The following is a 21,834-nucleotide window of genomic DNA, read 5'->3' as shown; positions in this document are numbered from 1 at the left end:
CAACTTAGAAATCAAAAGGTAATCATTGCCAAACAAATCCTGACTAGAAAATATGGAAATCTCACTCCAATTAGATCTATCATTTTAACTTACAGCACTCCCGATTTTTCCATCAACAGTAAAAGCTGGCTATTTAAAGTGCCAAATTCAGCCTTACATTCCAAATCCTTTTCATTGTTTAAAATTACAGAAATATGGCCATTCCCAGCAGGCACACATAGAAGTGATGCCATTTGTCCTATTTATTCCAAGAAGCATACACAAACAGTTTGTTCAGCCTCAACATCCATTTGCCCCAACTGCAAAGAAAGCCTCCCCACCTTCTCTAAATCATGTGAAATGTGGAAAACTAAAAAGAAAATTCAAAAATACAAAATAGAACAGAAAGTCACATATCCTGAGGCATGCAGACAAGTTAAGATGAGCATGCCCAGTTGATCCTATGTACCTTACACTCAAAGCTACCTTTCAACTGCAGTTCACACATATGTATCAATACTGCCCAACACCTTTCTAACTAACTGAATTAAAGCTATGCTATCGACCTCTGGAAAAGACACTCCTCCTCAAACTAAAACCAGCAAAGCAACTAATAATTAGCATCCCAGTTAATACTCCAACAGTCTCTAATGAAAAATTGAAAACTACTAAAGACTGTATTAAAATTGAATCACCCACCAACAGTATGGAAGTGGATGGATGAACATAGGCCATGGAAGCCAAGTGGTCAAGCACGAAGGTACAATAAGTACACATGCCTTGAGTGATTGGGATTCAAGCCTGTAACTGCTAAATATGGTGCTGTTTCTTGTAAACTCCTCTGACTGTGTGGTTGTCCCGAAGTATAAACAGAAAATTTTAATTTATTCGGAAAATGACGAATCCATACTAGAACTTTATGCAAATAACACTATGGATACTGGGCATCTTCCGTAAAAAAAAAAAAATAAATAAATAAATAGAAGAAATGTTCCACGTACAAAAGAACAGTCAGACAAATCTTACACAGCTAAACCTAAATAATGTACAACATCATACAATGGAACTGCAGAGGACTAAGCAGAATTTACTTGCATAATTCTATCCCACAGGGGGGTCGCCTGTGGGAAACTTTTTTGTCACTGCAAGTTTTGTCAAAATTTACAAATTATATCATGCACAGATGAGACAGGAGCTCAGTCTCCTACCCATGGAGGTGTAGCTATTCTTCTTAATTTTAGTATACCATCTAATATACCATCCAATATATTACAGTTGGTACTTCAATTACCCTTGTTTTCATTTATATTTCACCATCTCTACCATTTTGCCATTCAGAACTCCAAACTTCAATTTGTCATTTTCGTAACTTTAATGGCCACTATCCATTGTGGGGTTCACTACAGTGGACACAAGAGGCAAATTGATTGAAGAATTTCTGAATAATGATGATCTCAATTTACTAAACTCTGGAATCTCCCACTTATATTCACTTATCTACAGGATCTACTTCTCAACAATTACAGCAGATTGACTGATTTGTCAATCTGTTCACCATCCAGCTTTTCAATTATGACATGGTTGGCATTGAACGATCCCTAAACAGCAATCACTTCCCAATTATTTGCTCACTACAAACGGAGCAATTCCATATCCTGAACAACGATCCACCTGGAAGCTTAATAAAGCAAACTGGGATGACTATTCTGCCCAAATCCTTTAAGGCAGATTATGTTTAGCAACAACCTATTGATAATGTAACTACTTACATAACCAATCTGATTCTGGCTGCAGCTAATGCTTCCATTCCAAAATCCAAGACATATTACATTCACCAAAATCACCAGTGGAACAGATTGTTTTAAGGCCAAACAGGAGAACCACAATTGGAATAATTTCCACAAGTATCCTGTTATTACTAGTAATCTAATTACTTATAAAAGACTTAAAGTTAAAGCAAAACATGATTCGTGGATTGCATTTGTTTCTGCTATAACTAAAGACACTGACACAATTCATCTGAAGAAGAATGCAGGTGCTAAATGGAAAATTCCTTTAACCATCCACTCCAATATTTCACTGGAAAAAGAAAGACGTGTCTGTGCTCTGGAAGAAGTTACTAATGCACTAACAGAATCATTGTCTACAACCTCTGCTTCTATGCACATCTCTCCTTTCAGCACATCAAAGCAGATCCAGAACAGTATAAAGTCAACTTCTTCATGCACCTCTCACTCCCATACAACCAACCCTTTGCATTAATAGATCCTAAAGAATCATACACAGATTCCCAATAGTACCACAGGCCCAGATGATTCATTACATTATGCTGAAACATTTGCTTGGAGAGGACTTGTGTACCCTATCGATTTTCTATAATCAGATCTTCTCTGAAAATGCCTATCCTCCTTCCTGGCATCATTCCTTTGTTAATGCCTTACCAAAACCAAACAAAGACACTTCCTTGGTTCAAAATTATAGGGCAGTATCTCTTATGAGCTGTGCAGTAAAATTTTTGAAAGGATGGTTTATGTGAGGCTCGCATGGATCCTGGAATCGCAGAATCTCCTGACAGATCATTAGTATGGGTTTCAGAAGAGCATATCAACCTTGAATGCACTCATCAAAGCTGAATTTCATATCCACAATATGTTTATCATGAAACAACTAGTCGTGGTCAAGTTAGATATTAAAAAGGCATTTGACACTACCTGATGACAAGGTATTATTATGGATCTTTACCATCTAAGGCTAAGGGACCATTTGCCCGAAATAATTTCCTGCACCTGCGTTCTTTTCAGGTCTGATATCAAAACATACCGTCTATGTCTCACATTCAGGTGGAGGAGGACATCCCATGGGGATCGATACTTAGTGCAACTTTATTCACAATTCAAGTTAGTATCATGACACGAGATATGCCAAAAACTGATGAAACATACATGCGCAGATGATCTTACCAATTCCTATCAATCTCAAAGTATGAACACTATCTAATGGCAGCTCCAACTCTCCACAACCAAAATAGAACCTTGAACCTAATGCAGTAAGTATCAACTAGCAGAAAATAAATCCACTGCCACTCGCTTTTGAAGTGACAGACTCTCCACCCTGATCCTTAAAACTATACATAAACAATACTCTAATCCCACTTGTTAATAACATAAGATTTCTTGGACTGATATTAGACAGCAAACTAAATTTTCAAGCTCACATCACTTATTTACAAACTACTTGTCTAAAGAATTTGAATACACTTCATTTAGTCTTTTCAGTGTCACGGGGAGCTGATTAGTATACTTTATTGCATCTTTAGAAAACTTTAATCCATTCACACATAGATTATGGTTGCAGCCAGTATATAACTCTGTCAGGAGCAGTATTTTACAATAGCTAAATGTCATCCAGCACAATGGACTTCCAGGACTTCCCGAATCCAAAGTGATCTAAAGCATATGATCCCCCGTTACACTTTTGTAGAAAACATTACTGCTTCACTACACTGCTAAGATCCGGAGTCTTCCATCACATACCAATTGAGAGTAAGAGAGCTTGTTCAGAGTTGGAATGCCAACTTAAGTAATGTTTATCAGGATGCAAGTGTATCTGTTCAACCTTGGATGTACATTTCTGCCTCTTACAATACACACTTTCACCAGTTGTGTGTGGCGGGGGAAGAATGTTATATCTACCTGCAATATCACAGCTGCACTCAGCTCATGCTACTCTGGACTCCATGCCTGTAAAATATATACTGATGAATCAAAAAAACACTTGTATGATAGGTGCTGTGACAGTTTCTTCCTTCATTTACAGTCTCATTACTAGTAGCATGCAGTGTGTTCACTGCTGAACTATTTGCTATCAGGTTAGCCCTTAGTAAAGTTATTGCTTTTTCCATCTCGTCAGCCATAATTTACACTCTCTCTTAGTGCAGTCTCTACCATGAGGAAAAATTTCTATCTTCTAATCCTGCCTTGAAATACATTCACTCTCAGTTACTCTCCCACAGCGAGCCCAATCAGTCAATAACATTTTGCTAAATCCTGGCCCATTCTGGGAAATGAAAGTGTTAACCTTTCTGCTAAACACTCTCAACCCACTCTCACATTACATCCTCAGGTTCCTTACACTGACTATAAGCCTGTCATTCAATGAGCCTATCACAAAGCCCATTACAATACTGGTCACAGATCTGTAAAAGTAATAATACCAACAATAAACATTACCAGATAAAGCAAGATCCAAAGCTGTGGCCCTCTAGCTTCCAATGAAACAGACGAGAGGAAGTGGTATTGGCAAGACTCAGAATTGGGCACACCTACCTTACACATCTCTTCCTTTTATCAGGAGAAACCCTCCCTGGTGCTCATCCTATCATAATCAATTTATGGCACATAATTTACTTGTTGTTTGTCCCCTATAATTAATCATTCGCTCAAGCACTTTCCAGTCATTCTCCAGGTTGTCTGTCGCACAAGATTATTATTATTATTAGTTATATGGTGCAAGGAAACCAAAGGCTTATGCTGCACCAGATTTATCCCATTTCCTAGTAAGTATCCCATTCCTAGTAAATGATGCAATTATAAAAGAATTTCTATTCAATTTGAAGCATATTGGCCTGTACAGAAAATTTTAATTCAACATCTACAACCTTCTGCCTGCAAATAAACCTATGAATGGACAGAAGAATTTGGCCTCGTTCGCCCTTGTGTCTTCAAACCCAATATCAACAACAACAGAATATGTGAATACAGACAATGCTTATTGTACATCAAATAACAGTAATAAATAACCTAAGACATGTTAAAGGGACTTTTGCAAATACGTATAGAAAAAAATTCTGTAATACTTAACATTAAACAGCATGAAAAAGTTTCACTATCACAGACAAGAATACTTCTTTTCTTTGCTAAAAATGAATACAATTTTGGCTTGCATTTCATATATTTTTACCTTCTGTATAATCAAAAATACAGACGCCTATGCATATTTTTATAAATGCAAAGTTCTCTCTGGCTTGCATCACACTTTCAAGTAAAAAAAAAAAAAACTGATGTGTTGCTTCTGTTACTAAATGTTTGACTACATAGACATATCTGTAATTATATAATTATAATGAATTAAAAAATTAATAACAATTTTGTATAAAACCACTTACATGTACCAGCTGGCCTACTCAGACCATTGATTGGCTGACTCCAGTCTTGCTTACCGTCACTAGATGACTCTAGTGTTTTTCCTGTCAGCTTTAATAAGCGAAGGGCAGATTCCTGCAATAAAAATGCAAACTAAATTCAATCTTTAATCGCTTAATAGACAAACTAGTTTCAGATTTGAAACCAATAAACAATACTAAAGTGCTGCATACATACATGTTTTAGTCAAGGTTAATCTGGACATTTTTTTTTTTTTTTATTCTTGTGCACACAAGTGTGTGTATAAGATTGACAAAACACTCATCATAACAGGTGGTAGAACACTGCTCTCAGTCCCTGACACATATCCATGCCCTCCACACATGTGCATTAAAAGCAGTATGAGATGGCATTAGACTATCACTCCAGTTGTAGAACAGTGCTGTTGATTTCAGTCTCCTAAAGAAGAGAGTAAAACCAGCTGAAAGTCTGCATAATGCAAGGGAGGGGCCCTATCATGTGCAAGAGTGTATGAGTGGTGAAATAAGTTTTCCCAAAGGCCACGAAAATGTTGCTAATGCACTACATGATCATATGCAGCAGGCAGCTAACATAATTGTGAACATTTATCCTGTCAAGGAGATAATTTTGGAAATATATATAAAAAAATTACAATGTATGATATTGCATCAAAAGTGTGCATATATTTTGGAAGTGTAAAGGCAATTATTCAAGGACACGTATAATTTGAGAAAGTGTGGATGGCGAGTTCCAAAGCCACAGATGTTCAACTAGAAAGGCATGTGTTACTGTTTCCATTAAACACCTAGACTGGGGTAACATTTTTGCAGTGAATAGTGACACAGAACCTAGTACCCCAGAATTTAAGATGTCCAGTATGAAATGGTGTAATAAAATACCTTTTTTTTTTTTTTTTTAATGTAAACCCCAAACACGACAGGTATTAGAACCTATAGTACTTAGTACCATGTTTTGGTCGGAGGTTGAGAAGACGAAAGAAGATATTTGGTGACATTGGACTTGAACTTCTGTAGACTGTAATTTTCAGGAAATACGTATGAAGGAAGGTTGTTCCAGAAAACGGCAGTTGAATGAATAAATGAGGAAGATGAAAAGTTGGTTCTGTGAGTTTCAAGTTGGACAGTAAATGGATGTTGGCTGGTGGCAGCACGTGTTCGGACTGTTTTGAAAGAGAGAGCGGGAATTATAGAAGCCACTTCAGAAGAACAGTGCCCATGGAAGTATCTGCAGAAGAGGCATGCAGCAGAAACAGTATGTCTATGAGACAGCGAGTGGAGAGACTGTTAGAGATGAATCATTAATTAACCTAACTGCCCTCTTCTGAATGGAATTAAGAAGCCTGAGAGAGGTTTTGGGGGCACCACCCCACCAGATGTGGGAACAATATTCCATGGCAGGGCGGATATGCGATTTATCCGCCCTGTTTATCCGCAGCTGTTTGGAAGAAAAGTAACGCCGAGAGTGAAAGAGAAAACCAAGTTTTTTAGATGCAGAGGAAGCAATATTTGTAATGTGCTTGTGCCAAGAGAGATTAGAAGTCAAGGTAATCCCCAAAAGAGATATATCATTTTGCCTAGAAATTGGAGTATCACTAAAAAGATAAGCATAAGAGCAGAAGAATCCTTTTTGCGAGATCTAAGACAAGACTGAGTTTTAGAAGGGTTGAAATCAACTAAGTTGTCTTTGCCCCACTGGAGAATTACCTGAAGATCGGCATTTAAGGAATTGGTAGCAGATTTTCGAGAAGTTGAAGCTGATTGAGCAGGACAAGATTTCTCAAAATGGAAAGTGGAATGCAATGTGCTATCATCGCCAAAACTATGGATAGGATTTCCAGTTAATGGAAGAAGGTCATTAATATACAAGAGGAAAAGAGTGGGGGAAAGAACTGAACCTTAGGGGACACCGGCATTAGTGGAGAAGTTAGAAGACAGAGCCATCTACCATCTACCATCACCCTTAGTGAGCGATCAAAGAGAAAACTAGATAACCAATTACAAAAAACAGTTGGCAAACCATAAGATGGAAGCTTGTTTAGAAGACCTTTATGCCAAACACGATCGAAAGCCTTTGAGATGTCAAGAGCAACTACTTATGTTTCACCGAACCTTTCCATTGAATTAGTCCATAAATGGGTAACATAAGCCAGAATATCACCAGTGGATCGACACTGATGGAATCCATACTGGAGATCGTTGATCAGAAAAAGGTTTCTAGGTAGTTTAAGAGTTGACAGTTAATTGATTTCTCCATTAATTTAGAAAGAGTAGAAGTAATTGCAATGGGACGATATTTGGATGGGAGGGATTTGTCACCCTTTTTAGGAACTGGCTGGATATAGCAAATTTCCAAGCAGAAAGAAAAACACCTTTGGAATAAGAAAGTGACAAAAGGCAGCAAAGTATAGGAGTGGGTTCAGGAGCACAGGTTTTGAGAACAAGTGGAGAAATACCATCGGGACCTGGAGCTTTTTTAGCATCAAGATTTGTCAAAATCCTTCTGACATCCTTTTGACAGAAGACCAAATGATTGGAATGGATTTGAATGGAGCGTGTTGGGAATGGTGGGAGGTGTTTTACCAAGATCATTAATATATGAGTTGGAAGAAAAATGGGATGGTAGCAGGTCAGCTTTATCCTTCGCTGAAGTGACAACAGAACCATCCGGTTTGGACAGAGGTGGGAGCAGAGATGGGCAAAAGTTTCGGCCAATAGCTTTGGAAAGAGACCAGAATACTCAGCTACCATTAGGGCAAGAAGCAAGTTTTCTACTCTTAGCCTGTTCAAAATCTAGTTTGGACTGATTAATAACTGCTTTACAATTGTTGCGAGCTTTGGTGTAGGCAGAAAATGAAACTGGAGAATTAGAAACAAGCCAATTACGATATGCAACATTCTTCTCTTGAACAGCCTTAGCACATTTATTGGAAAACTAAGGTTTAGATAAAGGACGAGATTTTAAAGTGGAGTGTGGGATAAAGGATTCCATTCCTGCAAGAATAATTTCACTGACATGATCTGAGCAAACGTTGACATCAGAAGTTTTGAAACAGTAATCCGACCAAGGAAAAGAAGTCTCGCAGGTCATCCCATTTTGCATTCTTGTAATGCCAAACAACACGAGGTTGGGAATAGCCATGAGATAAAGGTTCCATTGGAGAAGAGACAATCACCGAGTTGTGATCTTAAGTGCCTAAAGGACCTCTCACTTCGACTGTGTACTTAGAAGGGTTGTTTGTGAGAAAAAGATCAAGCGTATTGGCTGTATGATTAGGATTGCCTGGTATTCTTGTAGGTAAATGAACAATCTGCGCAAAGTCGTTAGTAATTGCAAAAGCCTCAGCATCTCGACCAGCTGGGTCGGTGTGACTAGAAAATGGAAGCCAGCTGGAGTTGTGAACATTAAAATCACCAAGGAAAATTACCTCACTGTTAGGAAAGTTGGACTGGAGAAAGTCAAGTTGCAAAGAGAGGAAGTCAAAGAGCTCCAAGTGATTAGTGGAGTTGGGAGAACGGTAGAGACAACAGATGAATTTGACACAATGAGGTAGAGAGAATTTAAGCCAGAGAAGATCAAAGAGAGGAGATTCCAAATTGCCAAGTCTCTGACAGGTAATATCAGAACGGACATATGCACAAGTACCACCTTTTTGGTGAAAGGAAGCATACAGCGAATAATTTGGGCATCTGAGATGAGCAGTAGTTGAATCAACCGATAACTGAGATTCCGTCAGAAAAAGTACATGGGGTTTGGCAGAGTGCAAGTGGAAATGGACATCGTTGAGATTAGAATTGAGACCACGTATATTTGTGAAATAAATTAGGAAGTGCTTGGGAGGTTTAGATCTTTTCGCAGATAAGCTTGCTCTATTAGTTTGACAATTCATGGTGTATTCAATAGTAAGAAAAAGTGAGTGGAACATGCTGTATGAAGTATAAGGTATAAGGTATAAGGTATGTTAGTGTCTAACGGCTCCTGGGATTTCTCCCATCTCCGCGGGTGTACATTGTATCGGGGCCAGAGATTTGAAGTGTGTGGGGGTCATGTGCTGTATATTGTGTTGTGCCCTTTGTTCCTCCGGTCTATTAGCCGCCGAGCCCCTAGTGGGACCCGACGTTACCACACCATGCCACGGGGAGGCTGACCGGGTGTACCACTGTAGCTAGAGTACTCTGGCGGGTCCTGCCACCTACTTTCCTGGGATTTCAGTGGCTAGGACCAGATTTGAGAATGAGCTGATCGCTGTTTCTTGAGCAACGGTTGTAATTTTAACAGAGCGTAGGGTTGTTCGCTGATAACTTGTTCTAGGGCCAAATAGGTCGGGCAGTAATTTTGATGTTTTTAGATTTAGACCTGTGGGGAATGCGTGTATGTGTATATATAAATATATGTATATACACACACACACGCACACATATATATATATATATATATATATATATATATAAACTAAATAAAAAAAAAAAAAAAAAAAAAAAACGTTGTGCAAGAGAAAAGTAAGGGAGGAAGGCAGAAGACTGGAGGGTAGGAAACAGAAGAAAGGGGCCAATAGGGAAGATGGCCCCTGATGACAGTGTGGCATGCCCAGTGCCTCACCAGAGAGAGGAGTGGGGTGGCGGGTGGACGAAAACCACCACCCCACAAAAAAAAAAAATAAAATAAAATAAAATAAATAAATAAATAAATATAAAAAAAAAAAAAAAAAAAATCATTCTGTAAGAGAAAAATAGGGGGGGGGGGGATAAAAGAACGGATGGCAGGAAACAGAAGAAGAAAGAAGCCGAAAAAAAAAAAAAAAAAAAAAGGAGAGAGAGATATACTCCGCAAGTTCAGGGTAGGTACAGCTAGCACGGCCAGTCAGTTGGAGCCGACAACTTGCTGGAAATCCAGCAGTGTGAGTGCTGCTATGGTGGATGGGTCATGTTCAGTAAGGTCTAGTTCAGGTGCCGTCATTGGGGCTCCATTTGGTGAGTCTATGTCGCATCCAGACTGAAGGCTGGTCCAGTAGTCCATCAGAACAAACAGTGGGGGGGGGTCAAAACCGGGAGTCCAAGATTGATGGTCAAGTCCAGGGATCGATGCTAGGCCTCTTCTTGATGAAATGTGTCACATCTGGGCGAGAGAAGTTTGTCCAGAAATCAATGATGAGGAATTTGTCAAGGTATGTGCGGACCCTGTCTTTTATTGCACTGCTAGTCAAGTCTTGTGCAAGTTGGTCCAAGGCGTTAGCATCCATGGCTCAATGATGCGTAGCAACAATTGGCAGTCATGGTTGTTATGACCTATTGATTCGGATACTAAGGTGGTGGTAGCGCTTTCTGCCTGGTAAATAAGTCCATTGCAAATTGAGTCAGAGCTCGGTAAGTTTCTTCATTCTGTAGGGTGAGGTGTTCTTGATTTTGGTAGTTGAAGCGTAGTTTTGTTATTAGGATCCTCCTGAAGTCCTCGTAGATTTCACAGCTGTGGGCAAGGTGCTCCCACGTCTGATCCTCTCCACAGTGGCAGCGGGGTGAGTCTGAAATTCTGAAGTCATGTAGTTTTTTCTGGAAGGAGCCATGTCCAGTGAGGAGGTAGGTAGCATAGAGTCCTGGTGAAAACCAGACAGGTGTGAGGGGGTAGGAGGCCCTGACATCAGGGAGGAATCTTTTGGTGACAGCGCCTTTAGTTGATGCCTGCCATCTTTCTTGCCAGGTGTCTGTTAGATGTTCATTAAGTCTCTTCTTTTCAGCGTTTCTATTATTTGCTGGGTCAGTGGTGAAACCTGCACAAGTAACTGCTCTTCCTTTGGCTATTTGGTAGAGCAACCCATGACGAACAATCTCCAGGTCCAGTGGAAGAGATCCAGTGAGGACCTGGAGCGCATGGGTGCTGACAGTGCGACAGGCACGCGAGGACAGAAGGAGAAGAGAGCGCTGGATAGTTCCTAGGCGCGATCTGTTTACTACGGTATTGGCCTTCTTGTACCAGACTCCAGAAGCATAGGTGATAACCGGGATGAAAACTGCCTTATAGAAGAGTGACAGCGTTCTCTTCTTTAAGCCCCAGTCCTTCCGGGCAACTCTTGAGACTTGGGCAGCATACTTCCTGATCTTAATCCTGAGTTGGTCTAGATGAGGAGTGAAGGAAAGGTTTTTGTCTAAGATCAAACCTAGATATTTAAGCTCTGTTTTTAGTTTTACTGTAACACCATTGACCTTGATTTGGGGAGGTCTTCTCAAATCAAGGGTGCCTTTTAGTAGGATCGAATTGGTTTTCTCTGGGGAGATCTTTAGGTTGTTATGCTCTGCCCAAGCTTGAAGGGTGGAGATGGCCTGGTTGGCAGTTGCTTCTAGTTGGGTTCTGTTATTGGCAGAAAAGAGCATGACCAGGTCATCTGCATAGGCCTGGGTTTGTACATTGTTGAGTTTGGTGTTCAGGAAATCATCCAGCACCAGATTCCAGAGGAGAGGCCCCAGGACAGATCCCTGAGGGCATCCCCTGAAGACTGGTCTGGAGACACTGCTGTATGAAGTAATGAAATTTTTGGATATGGCGTACACATGGTAAGAATATATCCAGATCCCTGACATAACTCGGACTACCTCCAGTCACTATCTGGCAGAGTAAAGGTAGCAAGATTATACACTAGCTGATCTGGAAGCCTCCTAGAGAGTTACCAAAAGGTTCGGTCTGGTGTACTAACTAGCGGCCAGCCTGCGAACACCGTTTTAGAGCTGTACCCTCGAAATGTAAGGAATATTGGATCTCGCCACGATGTTCATCATAACCTCAAAAGTCATCAATCATACTGCATGTTGGAAGAGATAGGGAAGGGTTGACCAGAACTTAGCTCTAGAGACTAAACATGGATTCCACCACTTCAAGCTTCCAATAAGCAAAGTGGTGGTATTGTACCGGTTGAGGAGAGTCATCTACCACCTAATACTGCCTGGTAACATAGAGGGGCAGCATTCCTCCATGTAGTGTGGGCGCCCCACCTCAACCCCTGCTTACGTTGGTTCACAAGTACATGGTCACCCACCATGTACTTGTGCAGGAGTTTATACCCAGGATTACTAACAGGCCCACCATCATGAAGGTGCAAGCAGAGGATTTGACTGTCACAGGCCATCCAGACTTCGCTGAAATTGGGTCCAATTTGACTTGAGTGTCACCCGAATATCAGTGCCATCAGCGTTTTAGACCCCCAGGTAGCAAATACAGCTTATCTGGCATATCTGAGAGAATGTCTGTGACAATCTTTTCTCTATACGAGAGGGTATCAAAAAGTTTGTACTTTGGACTAGATAAAACATCAGTAGAAAGATGGCATTTTTAATATAAGTTGTCTACATATTCAATAACTAACATGAAATTTCATTCCCGTAGATGATCGTACACCCGAGGTGGAGCCCAGAATCTGAGGAAGGACACTATGGTTGACAAAGTGGAGTATTGAGCAGTGATCAAGTTCCTCCATTTGCAGGGCAAGAAAGCTCAGGAAATTGACAAAGAAATGAAAGCTGTGTCTGGGCAGAATTGCCATCCTCTAACACTGTAAAAAAAGTGGAATCAGCAGTTCCAGCACAGTCATACAAGTGTCTTTGATGAGCCTAGAGAAGGAAGGCCATCAACATTCTGAGACAGTTGCAAAGGTTGAGCAGGTGGTGATGAGTGCCAGACGTGTGACAATTCATTTCATTGCAAATGCAGTGGGAATTAGTTATGGGTCTGCCCACAGCATTTTACACGATCATCTGCACATGTCTATGCAGATGTGCAGATGATCTTCCGCACGATGGGCTCCACGATTGCTGATGCCTTTGCAGAAACAATGTCGAATGCAATGTTCTCACCAACTGTTGGATTTGTGCTACTGCAGCACCCACCCTATTCACCTGACCTAGCACCGTCAAACTTCTTGTTTCGAGAAACGAAGAAACCATTGCGTGGACACAGCTTTGATTCGTCTCAGGAAGTCATCAATGAATTGGAATGGTGGGTGGTTTCAGGCAAAAAGTGCGGACTTCTATGATCAAGGCATTAAAGTGATCCATAGATGGGAGAAATGTGTTACCATACATGGAGAGTACATAGAAAAGGATTAAAGTTCCTGTGAAGTTTCACCTTTCTAGGGCTATTATTTCTAGGTAAGGATACGAACTTTTTGATATCCCCTCATATATTAGGAAACTATCAAAGAGAATCACTCTGCTGTAGAAAAATGCACATTAATATATGGAGATTTGACAATGACATTTGCAACCTTGGGTTGGGAAATGATGAAATCATTTGGTTTGCATTTAGACTCCAGAGATTATCCTTGTTTGGACCAATGAAAGGGTACTTGGGAAGGTAGAAATTCAAAACAGATGATAAGTTTTAGCATGGTAACCTGAATTGTCTACACAGTGAACCTACTTCTTTGTATGCTGCTAGCATTAGTTCTTGCCACGGTGACATTAAATGACAGAATAGAGGGAAAAGAGTTCCTGAAAAAGAAAGAGTTCTTCATAAAGAGTAATAAGTTTGGTAATTCAGTATATATATTTTTTGTGAAAACAAAAGTCCAGATTAACCTTTAACCACATTCATATATTGTAAGTACACAAATTATTTATTATGTTAATAAATTATTATGTGTATTATTATTTATTAGTATTTTTTTTTCCTGCCTTATAATTCCATTTCTAAGCTTTAACAAAAAGCAGATTGGGCAACTGAGATAACAGAATTCTGGTTTCCCTCCCATCCCATGGGTCCCAACAGTAAGAATTACTAAATATATTCTTGCACAAATATTTAACTTCATATCTTATGTTAATCTTAAATTATGAAAAAAATGCTGGTCAAAAGATATACATTTATTATGGTTGTTCTTGCATAACTGCAAACTTTTGACTTTAAAAATACCAGAGATCAAGTAACAGAAAGCCAAAAGAAAATTGATTTTTTTTGGCCAAAACAGGCAAAAAACAGAAGCTTTTCTGCAAAATCAGGAGGAAAAACACAAGATATTTCACAAAAATCTGAAGTAGATTTTTCAGGATAAGCAAGTCTTTCATAATCCATACTGTACTAGAAATTAAGTTTCACTGACAACATCACACTTTATATTGAAATACAGCTACAGAATTGTTTACCAGTACAGTATGCTTTCAAAAATTACCATAACTAGGATTTTTCTCTCAAAAGATTTCTGTTTGCATGGTCTGTCAGATATCAACTGATTATGCTTGATTCAAGAAAAGATACTATTGCAGACTTTGCCCTCTTCATAAACACTGAGTCAAAGTTTTGTTTATAACAATGGCACTGCTGTTTAGACTTGGTTGTCAAGAGAATTTCCAAGACTTCGTCAGAAAGAGAAGATCGGAACTCAATTTTTTTTTTTTTTCCCAACTGGCTGAATATTCTCTCTCACTCAGCACTGCTATGAGGAACTGTTAAAATGCAAAGCATGATTTGGGATTATTTATTATCCCATAATAAATGGGATTTATTATCCCATAATAATTTCTGACAAAACATGTAGAAAAACAGCTATTGTTCCATCAATTTCTATATCTTCAACACCAAGAAGTACTGGAATAGGATCCCTTGCTAATTTGATTCTTGGATGACAGGTTTTACCATCCTGACAGGAAACTGAAGATATTAAATAATTTTTGTCTGACAGGTATAAATTTAATACAAATACCCAAAGATGTGAAATGGTTGTTCGTTGTCTGAACAAAATTTTTATATAATGCTAAGGCCAACTACCTCTGTACATATGTTTGTACCTTGTCTATATAGCTAGTTCAGAAAAACAGCTTTACCTGAAAAACTGGACAAAACAAAATCCCCAATACTTTCTGGGGACACCAGGAAATGACGCCCAAAACGGGTAGACTTGGTATACCAGTTTCGAGCATTGCTCATCTGCCAAAAAGCTCAAATCACTCACTCATTCAACCCCCCCCCCCCAAAATAGGGACAATCCCAAAAAAATGATGGCTGTCATCCTTAATAAAAAAGTATGCCACGTCTTAAACAAATAGTGATAACCTTTTCTCAAAAGGAAAGTCCTACGTGGAATAGTGCAATAGCATTAGTAGAGGCATGTCATGCAAGAAAGCAAGCTTATATAGCATCAGCCAAAAAAAAAAAAAACTCTTCCCATTTCACCCATCCATTCACTCCAAAAGTTTGTCCACTTGAATTCATTTAAGTTATCAACTTTCACGAATGCCGATGGAAGTTTGTTCCAGCGCCCAACCACCAGCTAGGTAAAGGCAAATTTCCACACATCTATTCTACAACTGTCTTCCCTCAACTTGAATTTATGCCCCCTCTGGTGCCAGTGATATAGCTAAGTTTTTTGGGCCCTTAGGCAAGAAATCATTTTGGGCCCCTTATTTTTATTAAGATAAATTTTAATTAGGTATAATATAAAAAAAATGTTGAATCATTTTAATAACATAAATATGTGTTTTTTTTACGATTTCTTTATAATTTTACAAACATCAAAAACATTAAAATTAATATTACAATATGATACTACTCATTAAATACAATTTGACAAACATAAAAAATTATACTATAACTAATAAATTTACAAAAAAGTTAAAATGTTACTTTTTGCACTTTTACATTTGCCAAATCATTAATATCTTTTAAATCCATTTTACTGGCATATTTATGCTCAATAATCAACATTGCAAGACTGCACACTCTTACTTTGACCAATAGCATTTCTTTTATAATCTTTTATTATTCATAATTTACTAAATGATCTTTTAGCAGAGGCAGCTGACACAGCAGGGTAAAAAATAACATAAATACAGTAAAAATTTCTGAAAAGTCACTTTCTAGGGTATTATATTTTCAAATTAACAAATAAAAAATTGTCTGCTGATAAATCTTGTTTAATAAGTGTGATTAAATTACAATATTGAATCAGCAGTTGGGGAGAGAGCACAGATGAATACTTTTTTTATGAGATTTTCACACTCACTTAAATTTCAGCATTTGGCATATAATTTTTTCAGTTCTAGTATTGCAAAATAAATTTTTACTAACTTCATACTTTTGAAACAATTTTTAATTTGTATTATAATTTTGTCTAAAACATAGTAAAAAACACTGATCTCTATTATCAAACAAAAAATCTGAAGCTAACTCATCGTACTGTCTTACAGATGGCTTATTAATAATTAATAAGCCATTAATAAACCATCAAACAAATTATTAATAAGCCATCTGTACGATGGCTTATTAATAATTTGTTTCATTATGTCATCATAGTAGAAAAGTAAATGGACTTCCAAAAAAAAAAAAAAATTGCCGTTGTAATCTTTGGAAAATCCTTCCTGATGACCGCGAAATGCTAAAGAATTTTTAACCATAGTTGTCCGAAATAACCGTTCTAGTGCCATTTTCCAAAACGAGGATCTGTACCTTACTTGTTCCTCAATATGCTTATCAATCGTGCATTCTTTGCCACATTTCATGTATAGCACATGCCCCGATATGATGTTGAGAAACACTGTGAGTTTTTACCCGAAAAGATAGATTTTTCCAACCTAGTAGTCTGGAATGTCACTGATTTTTAATATTTGAAAACAGCCAGCATGGTTGGCAATATGCAGCATCTAAAATTCGTGAGTAGCCCAGCCACAAACGAGGAACTGGACCATACATTGAAGTAGAATAGTAGTACGGGTCACTAAAACTTCTATTTTGTTGTTCAGGATCCCTTGGAAATGGTCCTTTAGGTTTCTGGGGTTACAAACTCATAACATTTCTTTTTGTTTCATCAGAAATGTTGATGTCCACATATTCTCCAAGATCGCTTAAGGGAGTAAACGGTGCAGTGCATTCAACACTAATTTCCGACGAAGGCATATCTGTGATTGTTGATGAATTGTTTTTGTTTGATGAACTTGCTTGATTTAAATGATCTGCAGATATATTTACACCAGCAGCATTCTTTTCCACATTTTCCGATTCAATACTGGTTTTTTCTTTACCTCCTCCTGGGCCTAATTCATTACTGTGTTTTGTAAAGAAATGATCTAATTTAGGTAATTTATTGACTGCTTGTTCTTTTTTTTTCTTCATTGTTCTTTTTTGGGCTCCATTCTTTTCCTTTTTCTTTTCATACATTTTTAACTAAAAATTTTATTAATTTAATTTTAAAATTTGCTATTTGTATTTAAAATATAATAATAAACAAATACATTTTTGTATGTCGATTGGTGTTTTGATAATGACTTGAACTTAAACAAACTTGAATTGAAATTAATCAACTAACAACTTTTGACCACTGTATATGGCTAAATGTTTGTACATGTACGTGGGGCCTATCCCCCCTGTCCTCTTATCAACTTGGGAAATCTCGAACACCATACAATATGACGCATACATATACAGTAACCAAAAGGATGTCTGATCACTATACAAAGTTGCATTTGTAAAAGCAAAATAAAGACTTCCGCTGCTTGGGTTTGTTATGTTTTGGTGATAAGATATAAGAATTCCTTCCTTATTTCTAGAAAAATATTTTCATTACATGTTGCATCTGTCTATAGACCCTAGCTTAGTAGCGGCAGCCCCTACTTGCATCTGTTTATGGACCCTGGTGAAGTAGGGCCCTAGGCTTTGCCTACTTTTGCTATACGGTAGCTACACCTGTCTGGTGTGCAATCTAAGCAAGAGGAAGAATGACATCAGCATTAAGCTTGCTCAAACCATTCAAGGGCTTATACACCTCAATCAGATCACCTTGAAGGTGCCTAATCTCCAGATGTTGCAACTTGCAGAACTTAAGTTGTTCTTGGTAAGAGCAACCCTTTGTTCCCCTCACCAATCTTGTTGCCCTTCTCTGTACTCGTTCCAGTAGCTATATATCCTTCCTAAAATGAGGCCTCCAAACCTGTACGCAGTACTCAAGGCGAAGCCTGACCAGTGCCTAGCAAAATTCCTCTTTATCATTGACAATACCCCATGACTTGCTCTGGCAGCCTATCTGCATTGCTCAGAAAACTTCATATTTCAGTGCACAATTACCCTAGGTCTTTTTCATTCTCCACTACCCTGAGTGCAATACTTTGCATTTGTCAATGTTAAACTTCAGTTGCTACTTCTCAGCCCATCTGCCCAACTTTTCTAGATTCTGTTGCAGCAGCATATTGTCATTAATGACCCTATCAACCTTTGGCAGGGTCGTTAATGATCGTTAATGTATCGTCTGAAAACGTGGACATTAAGCCTAATAAACCTTCATCAATATCGTTGATACAAATTAGAAAAAACAATGGTCCCAACACCAAACCCTGGGGTACTCCACTAATAAAATTAGTCCAGAAAGAGCAGTGTCTTCTCCCACTCAACCATCCCTTTATCCACAGCAGCAACTTGCCCTTAATGCCATACTGCTCCAAATTGTACAGCAGTCTTCCATGTGCAACAGTATCAAAAGTTTTTCTGAAATCCAAGTATATGATATAAAAATTATATTTTGCATCCAGTTCCTTTTTTTAACCACATCGTAGTATCCAATGAAATTTGTCAGACAAGACTGTCCCTTAACAAACCCATGCTGTCTGAACTATAACTGCGGTGTAGTCTAGATAATCCTACAAAGCTTCTTTAACCATTGACACCATTATTTTTCCATATTAAACTAAACTAACACAACAGAAATTAAACTCACAGGTCTGTAATTACTTGTGTCACCCTTCGAACCCCTTTGTGAATAGGGGATACATTTGCACATCTTCATTCTGTGGGAACCTCCCTTGAATCTAAGGATGCTCTCACAATTATGGCTTACTTCTTTTGCTGCCTCCTTTAATATTAGTAAAATAATAAGAGGAGTTTACCTCAATATAGTGCGTAGAACACTTCCGTATGATACCCTCCAGAAATTAAAACGGAAAAAACGAAAAAATCGACAGACAACTTACCGGTACATCAGAGTAAAATATAAATAATTAAATAATCAATTTAACACAATACAAATCAATTTCAAACAGTTAAAAATCAAATTAACGCAATTTTTTTCCCTTTTTGAAAATCGTTTTGAATATTTTCATTAGATTCTTTTAATTGCGTTAATTTGATTTTTAACTGTTTTAAATTGATTTGTATTGTGTTAAATTGATTATTTAATTATTTATATTTTACTCTGATGTACCGGTAAGTTGTCGATTTTTTCGTTTTTTCCGTTTTAATTTCTGGAAGGTATCATACGGAAGTGTTCTACGCACTATATTGAGGTAAACTCCTCTTATTATTTTACTAATATTATTATCAACGTAGAACATATTGAGTAGTACAACTCTGATTCATACCGCCTCCTTTAATATAACTGGATAGATCCCATCCACCCCAGGTGCCTTTCTTATGTTTAACTTCAGCAATTTCTCCTCCACTTTGATCCTTGTTAGAATTTGATAAACTTTTGGCATTCTACTCCCTAAATAATTCATCATGTGTGAATGTAGATACAAAATACTGATTCAGTTTGTCAGCTACCTGAGCAAGAACATCATCAACAGTCGAACCATTGATAATCCCCTTCCTTTTAGAGTTTACATAAGTAAAGAAGTCTTTGCTGTTTTTTTTGCATCCTTTGCCAAAGATTTCTTGTAGTCTGCTTTTGGTTGCTAACCTCCTTTGTGACTTGATTTGCCAAAGATTTCTCATAGTCTGCTTTTGCTTGCTAACTTCCTTTGTGACTTTATTACAGACTAGCTTATTTCTGCCAAAAGCTTCTAAATTACCTGATACTTTATATGCATTCCATGCATTTTTCTTCTCTGCCATGAGTCTCATTAGTTCATCTGACATCTGAAATACTGTTCATCTAAGAACAGTATTTCTTAGTTGGTATGAAAAGCCTAGTAGTTTCCAAGATTAATTTCTTGAATGCTTCCCATTTAGAATTTTCAGTGATTAACATCATCAGTTGATCCCACTGTATAGAATTTAAAAACTGTCTGAGACCACCGTAGTCACCTTCATAAAAGCAAAACCCTTCTCTTTACCCATGATGGTAGTTTTATCTTTAAGTACATCCCACATCAGTACACTATGATCACTGCCACCTAGTGGTTCCTTTATCTGCAAATTCTTAATGCATGAATAATCACTGCTGATAACAAGATCAAGAGTATTACTCTCTCTGGTTGCCCATTGAACATGTTGTAGAAAACAATCATCCAATTAATCCACAAAAGTCTTGCCAGTATGCGAGTGACCACCGCAAGTTTCAGTTAATATTTGGGACGTTAAAATTCCACATTATAAGGCATTCTGATTTACTGGCCCACTGTATTTCTCTGTACAGTTGTTCATTATACTCATCAGAGTCATACCTATAACACACTCATACCCTCATTTTTGCTTTCCCACTTCTTATGTCACACAACTTTCAGTCAATATCTGGGACGTTAAAATTCCACATTATAAGGCATTCTAATTTACTGGCCCACTGTATTTCTCTGTACAGTTGTTCATTATACTCATCAGAGTCATACATATAACACACTCATACCCTCATTTTTGCTTTCCCATTTCTTATGTCACACCAAATTGGCTCAACATTGCACTATCAATCCATGTCAACTGGATTCACTGCCTTAGATTTTAAGGCAGTGAATCCAGTTGACATGGATTTATAACCCTAACCCTAAAAGTGTTTAACCCTAACACTTTTAGGGTTAGGATTAAACACTTTAGGAAGGGAGGAGTGGTTATGCTGTTAAGAAATCTTAACAGCATAACCACTCCTCCCTTCCTATCCCATCTGTCCTTTCTGTACTTCAAATAGACCTCTGGGGTTGAGAATGTTCTGTTTCATAATAACTGCAATAATACACCAACCGTATCACTGAAACTTTATTAAAACAGGAATAATATAGTATAAGACCGGATCAAATTAAAATGATAAAATAAAATACACTGATTGTAAAATAAAAGCAATAAGATAAAATAAAAATAAAATAAAATAAAATGTTAATTGCTATTCTTTATATTTTATTTTATCTTATTGCTTTTATTGTACAATCACTTCAAATTCATCAAATTTATTTACTATACTCTTGACATTGGTATACATGCACCTGTTCTTACTCTTAGTTGCCCTAACACAGCCCATGTATTTAGTTGTTCCATGATGACACCTAGCAGTTCTTGAAATCCCCAGCACACTGCTTTCCAGGCTGCTGCTCATTCCAATAGAAGCAGTGCAAGAATCACTTTCACTTCTGCCTTCTGTTAATCTGTCTGTGAATCCCCCCAAGCTAGCAGTTTTCCAACCCACCCAACACTGCCTCGATAGATTCAGCAAATATTCTTGCACCCTTTCTATTTAAGTGTATTCCATCCCTGTAGAAGCAGTCTCTCCTGTTAACAACCACAAACCATGCTGAGAAAAACTCTACCCCATGAGCCTTGCACTATTTCTCCAGTGCTGAATTGATTGACAAGGCTCTCATCATATACTCCATTCTATCGTATCTGAGCAGAATTGCAGACACCTTTAATTTTAACCCTAACACTTTTTTTTCAGATAACTTGTGCAAATGTTTTGCGTCACAGATCAATGCCATATAATTATCATTGTGGACAAAACTAACATAGCAAAATGACCATTACAATTATATTCTAAACTTTCATATCTCTCTCTCTCTCACAGACACAC

The 21,834-nt window shown here is 37.9% G+C and overlaps 1 protein-coding gene across 1 annotated transcript in view; it reads right to left on the bottom strand.

Annotated features, from left to right (window-relative positions):
* The window catches only part of LOC150091399 (uncharacterized), a 259,597-nt gene that overhangs the window by 61,958 nt on the left and 175,805 nt on the right, over positions 1 to 21,834 (bottom strand). Inside the window, exon 3 of the mRNA XM_090375352.1 lies at positions 5,144 to 5,255. Coding sequence (XP_090231478.1) covers positions 5,144 to 5,255 — 112 coding nt within the window. The remainder of the gene's footprint in view (positions 1 to 5,143; positions 5,256 to 21,834) is intronic.

This window comes from Mastigoproctus giganteus, chromosome 1, assembly GCF_048544385.1.
Source record: "Mastigoproctus giganteus isolate SK-2022 chromosome 1, ASM4854438v1, whole genome shotgun sequence".
NCBI lineage: Eukaryota > Metazoa > Arthropoda > Arachnida > Uropygi > Thelyphonidae > Mastigoproctus > Mastigoproctus giganteus.
Note: the sequence above shows the minus strand (reverse complement) of the source record. Positions and strands in the feature narration are given on the sequence as shown.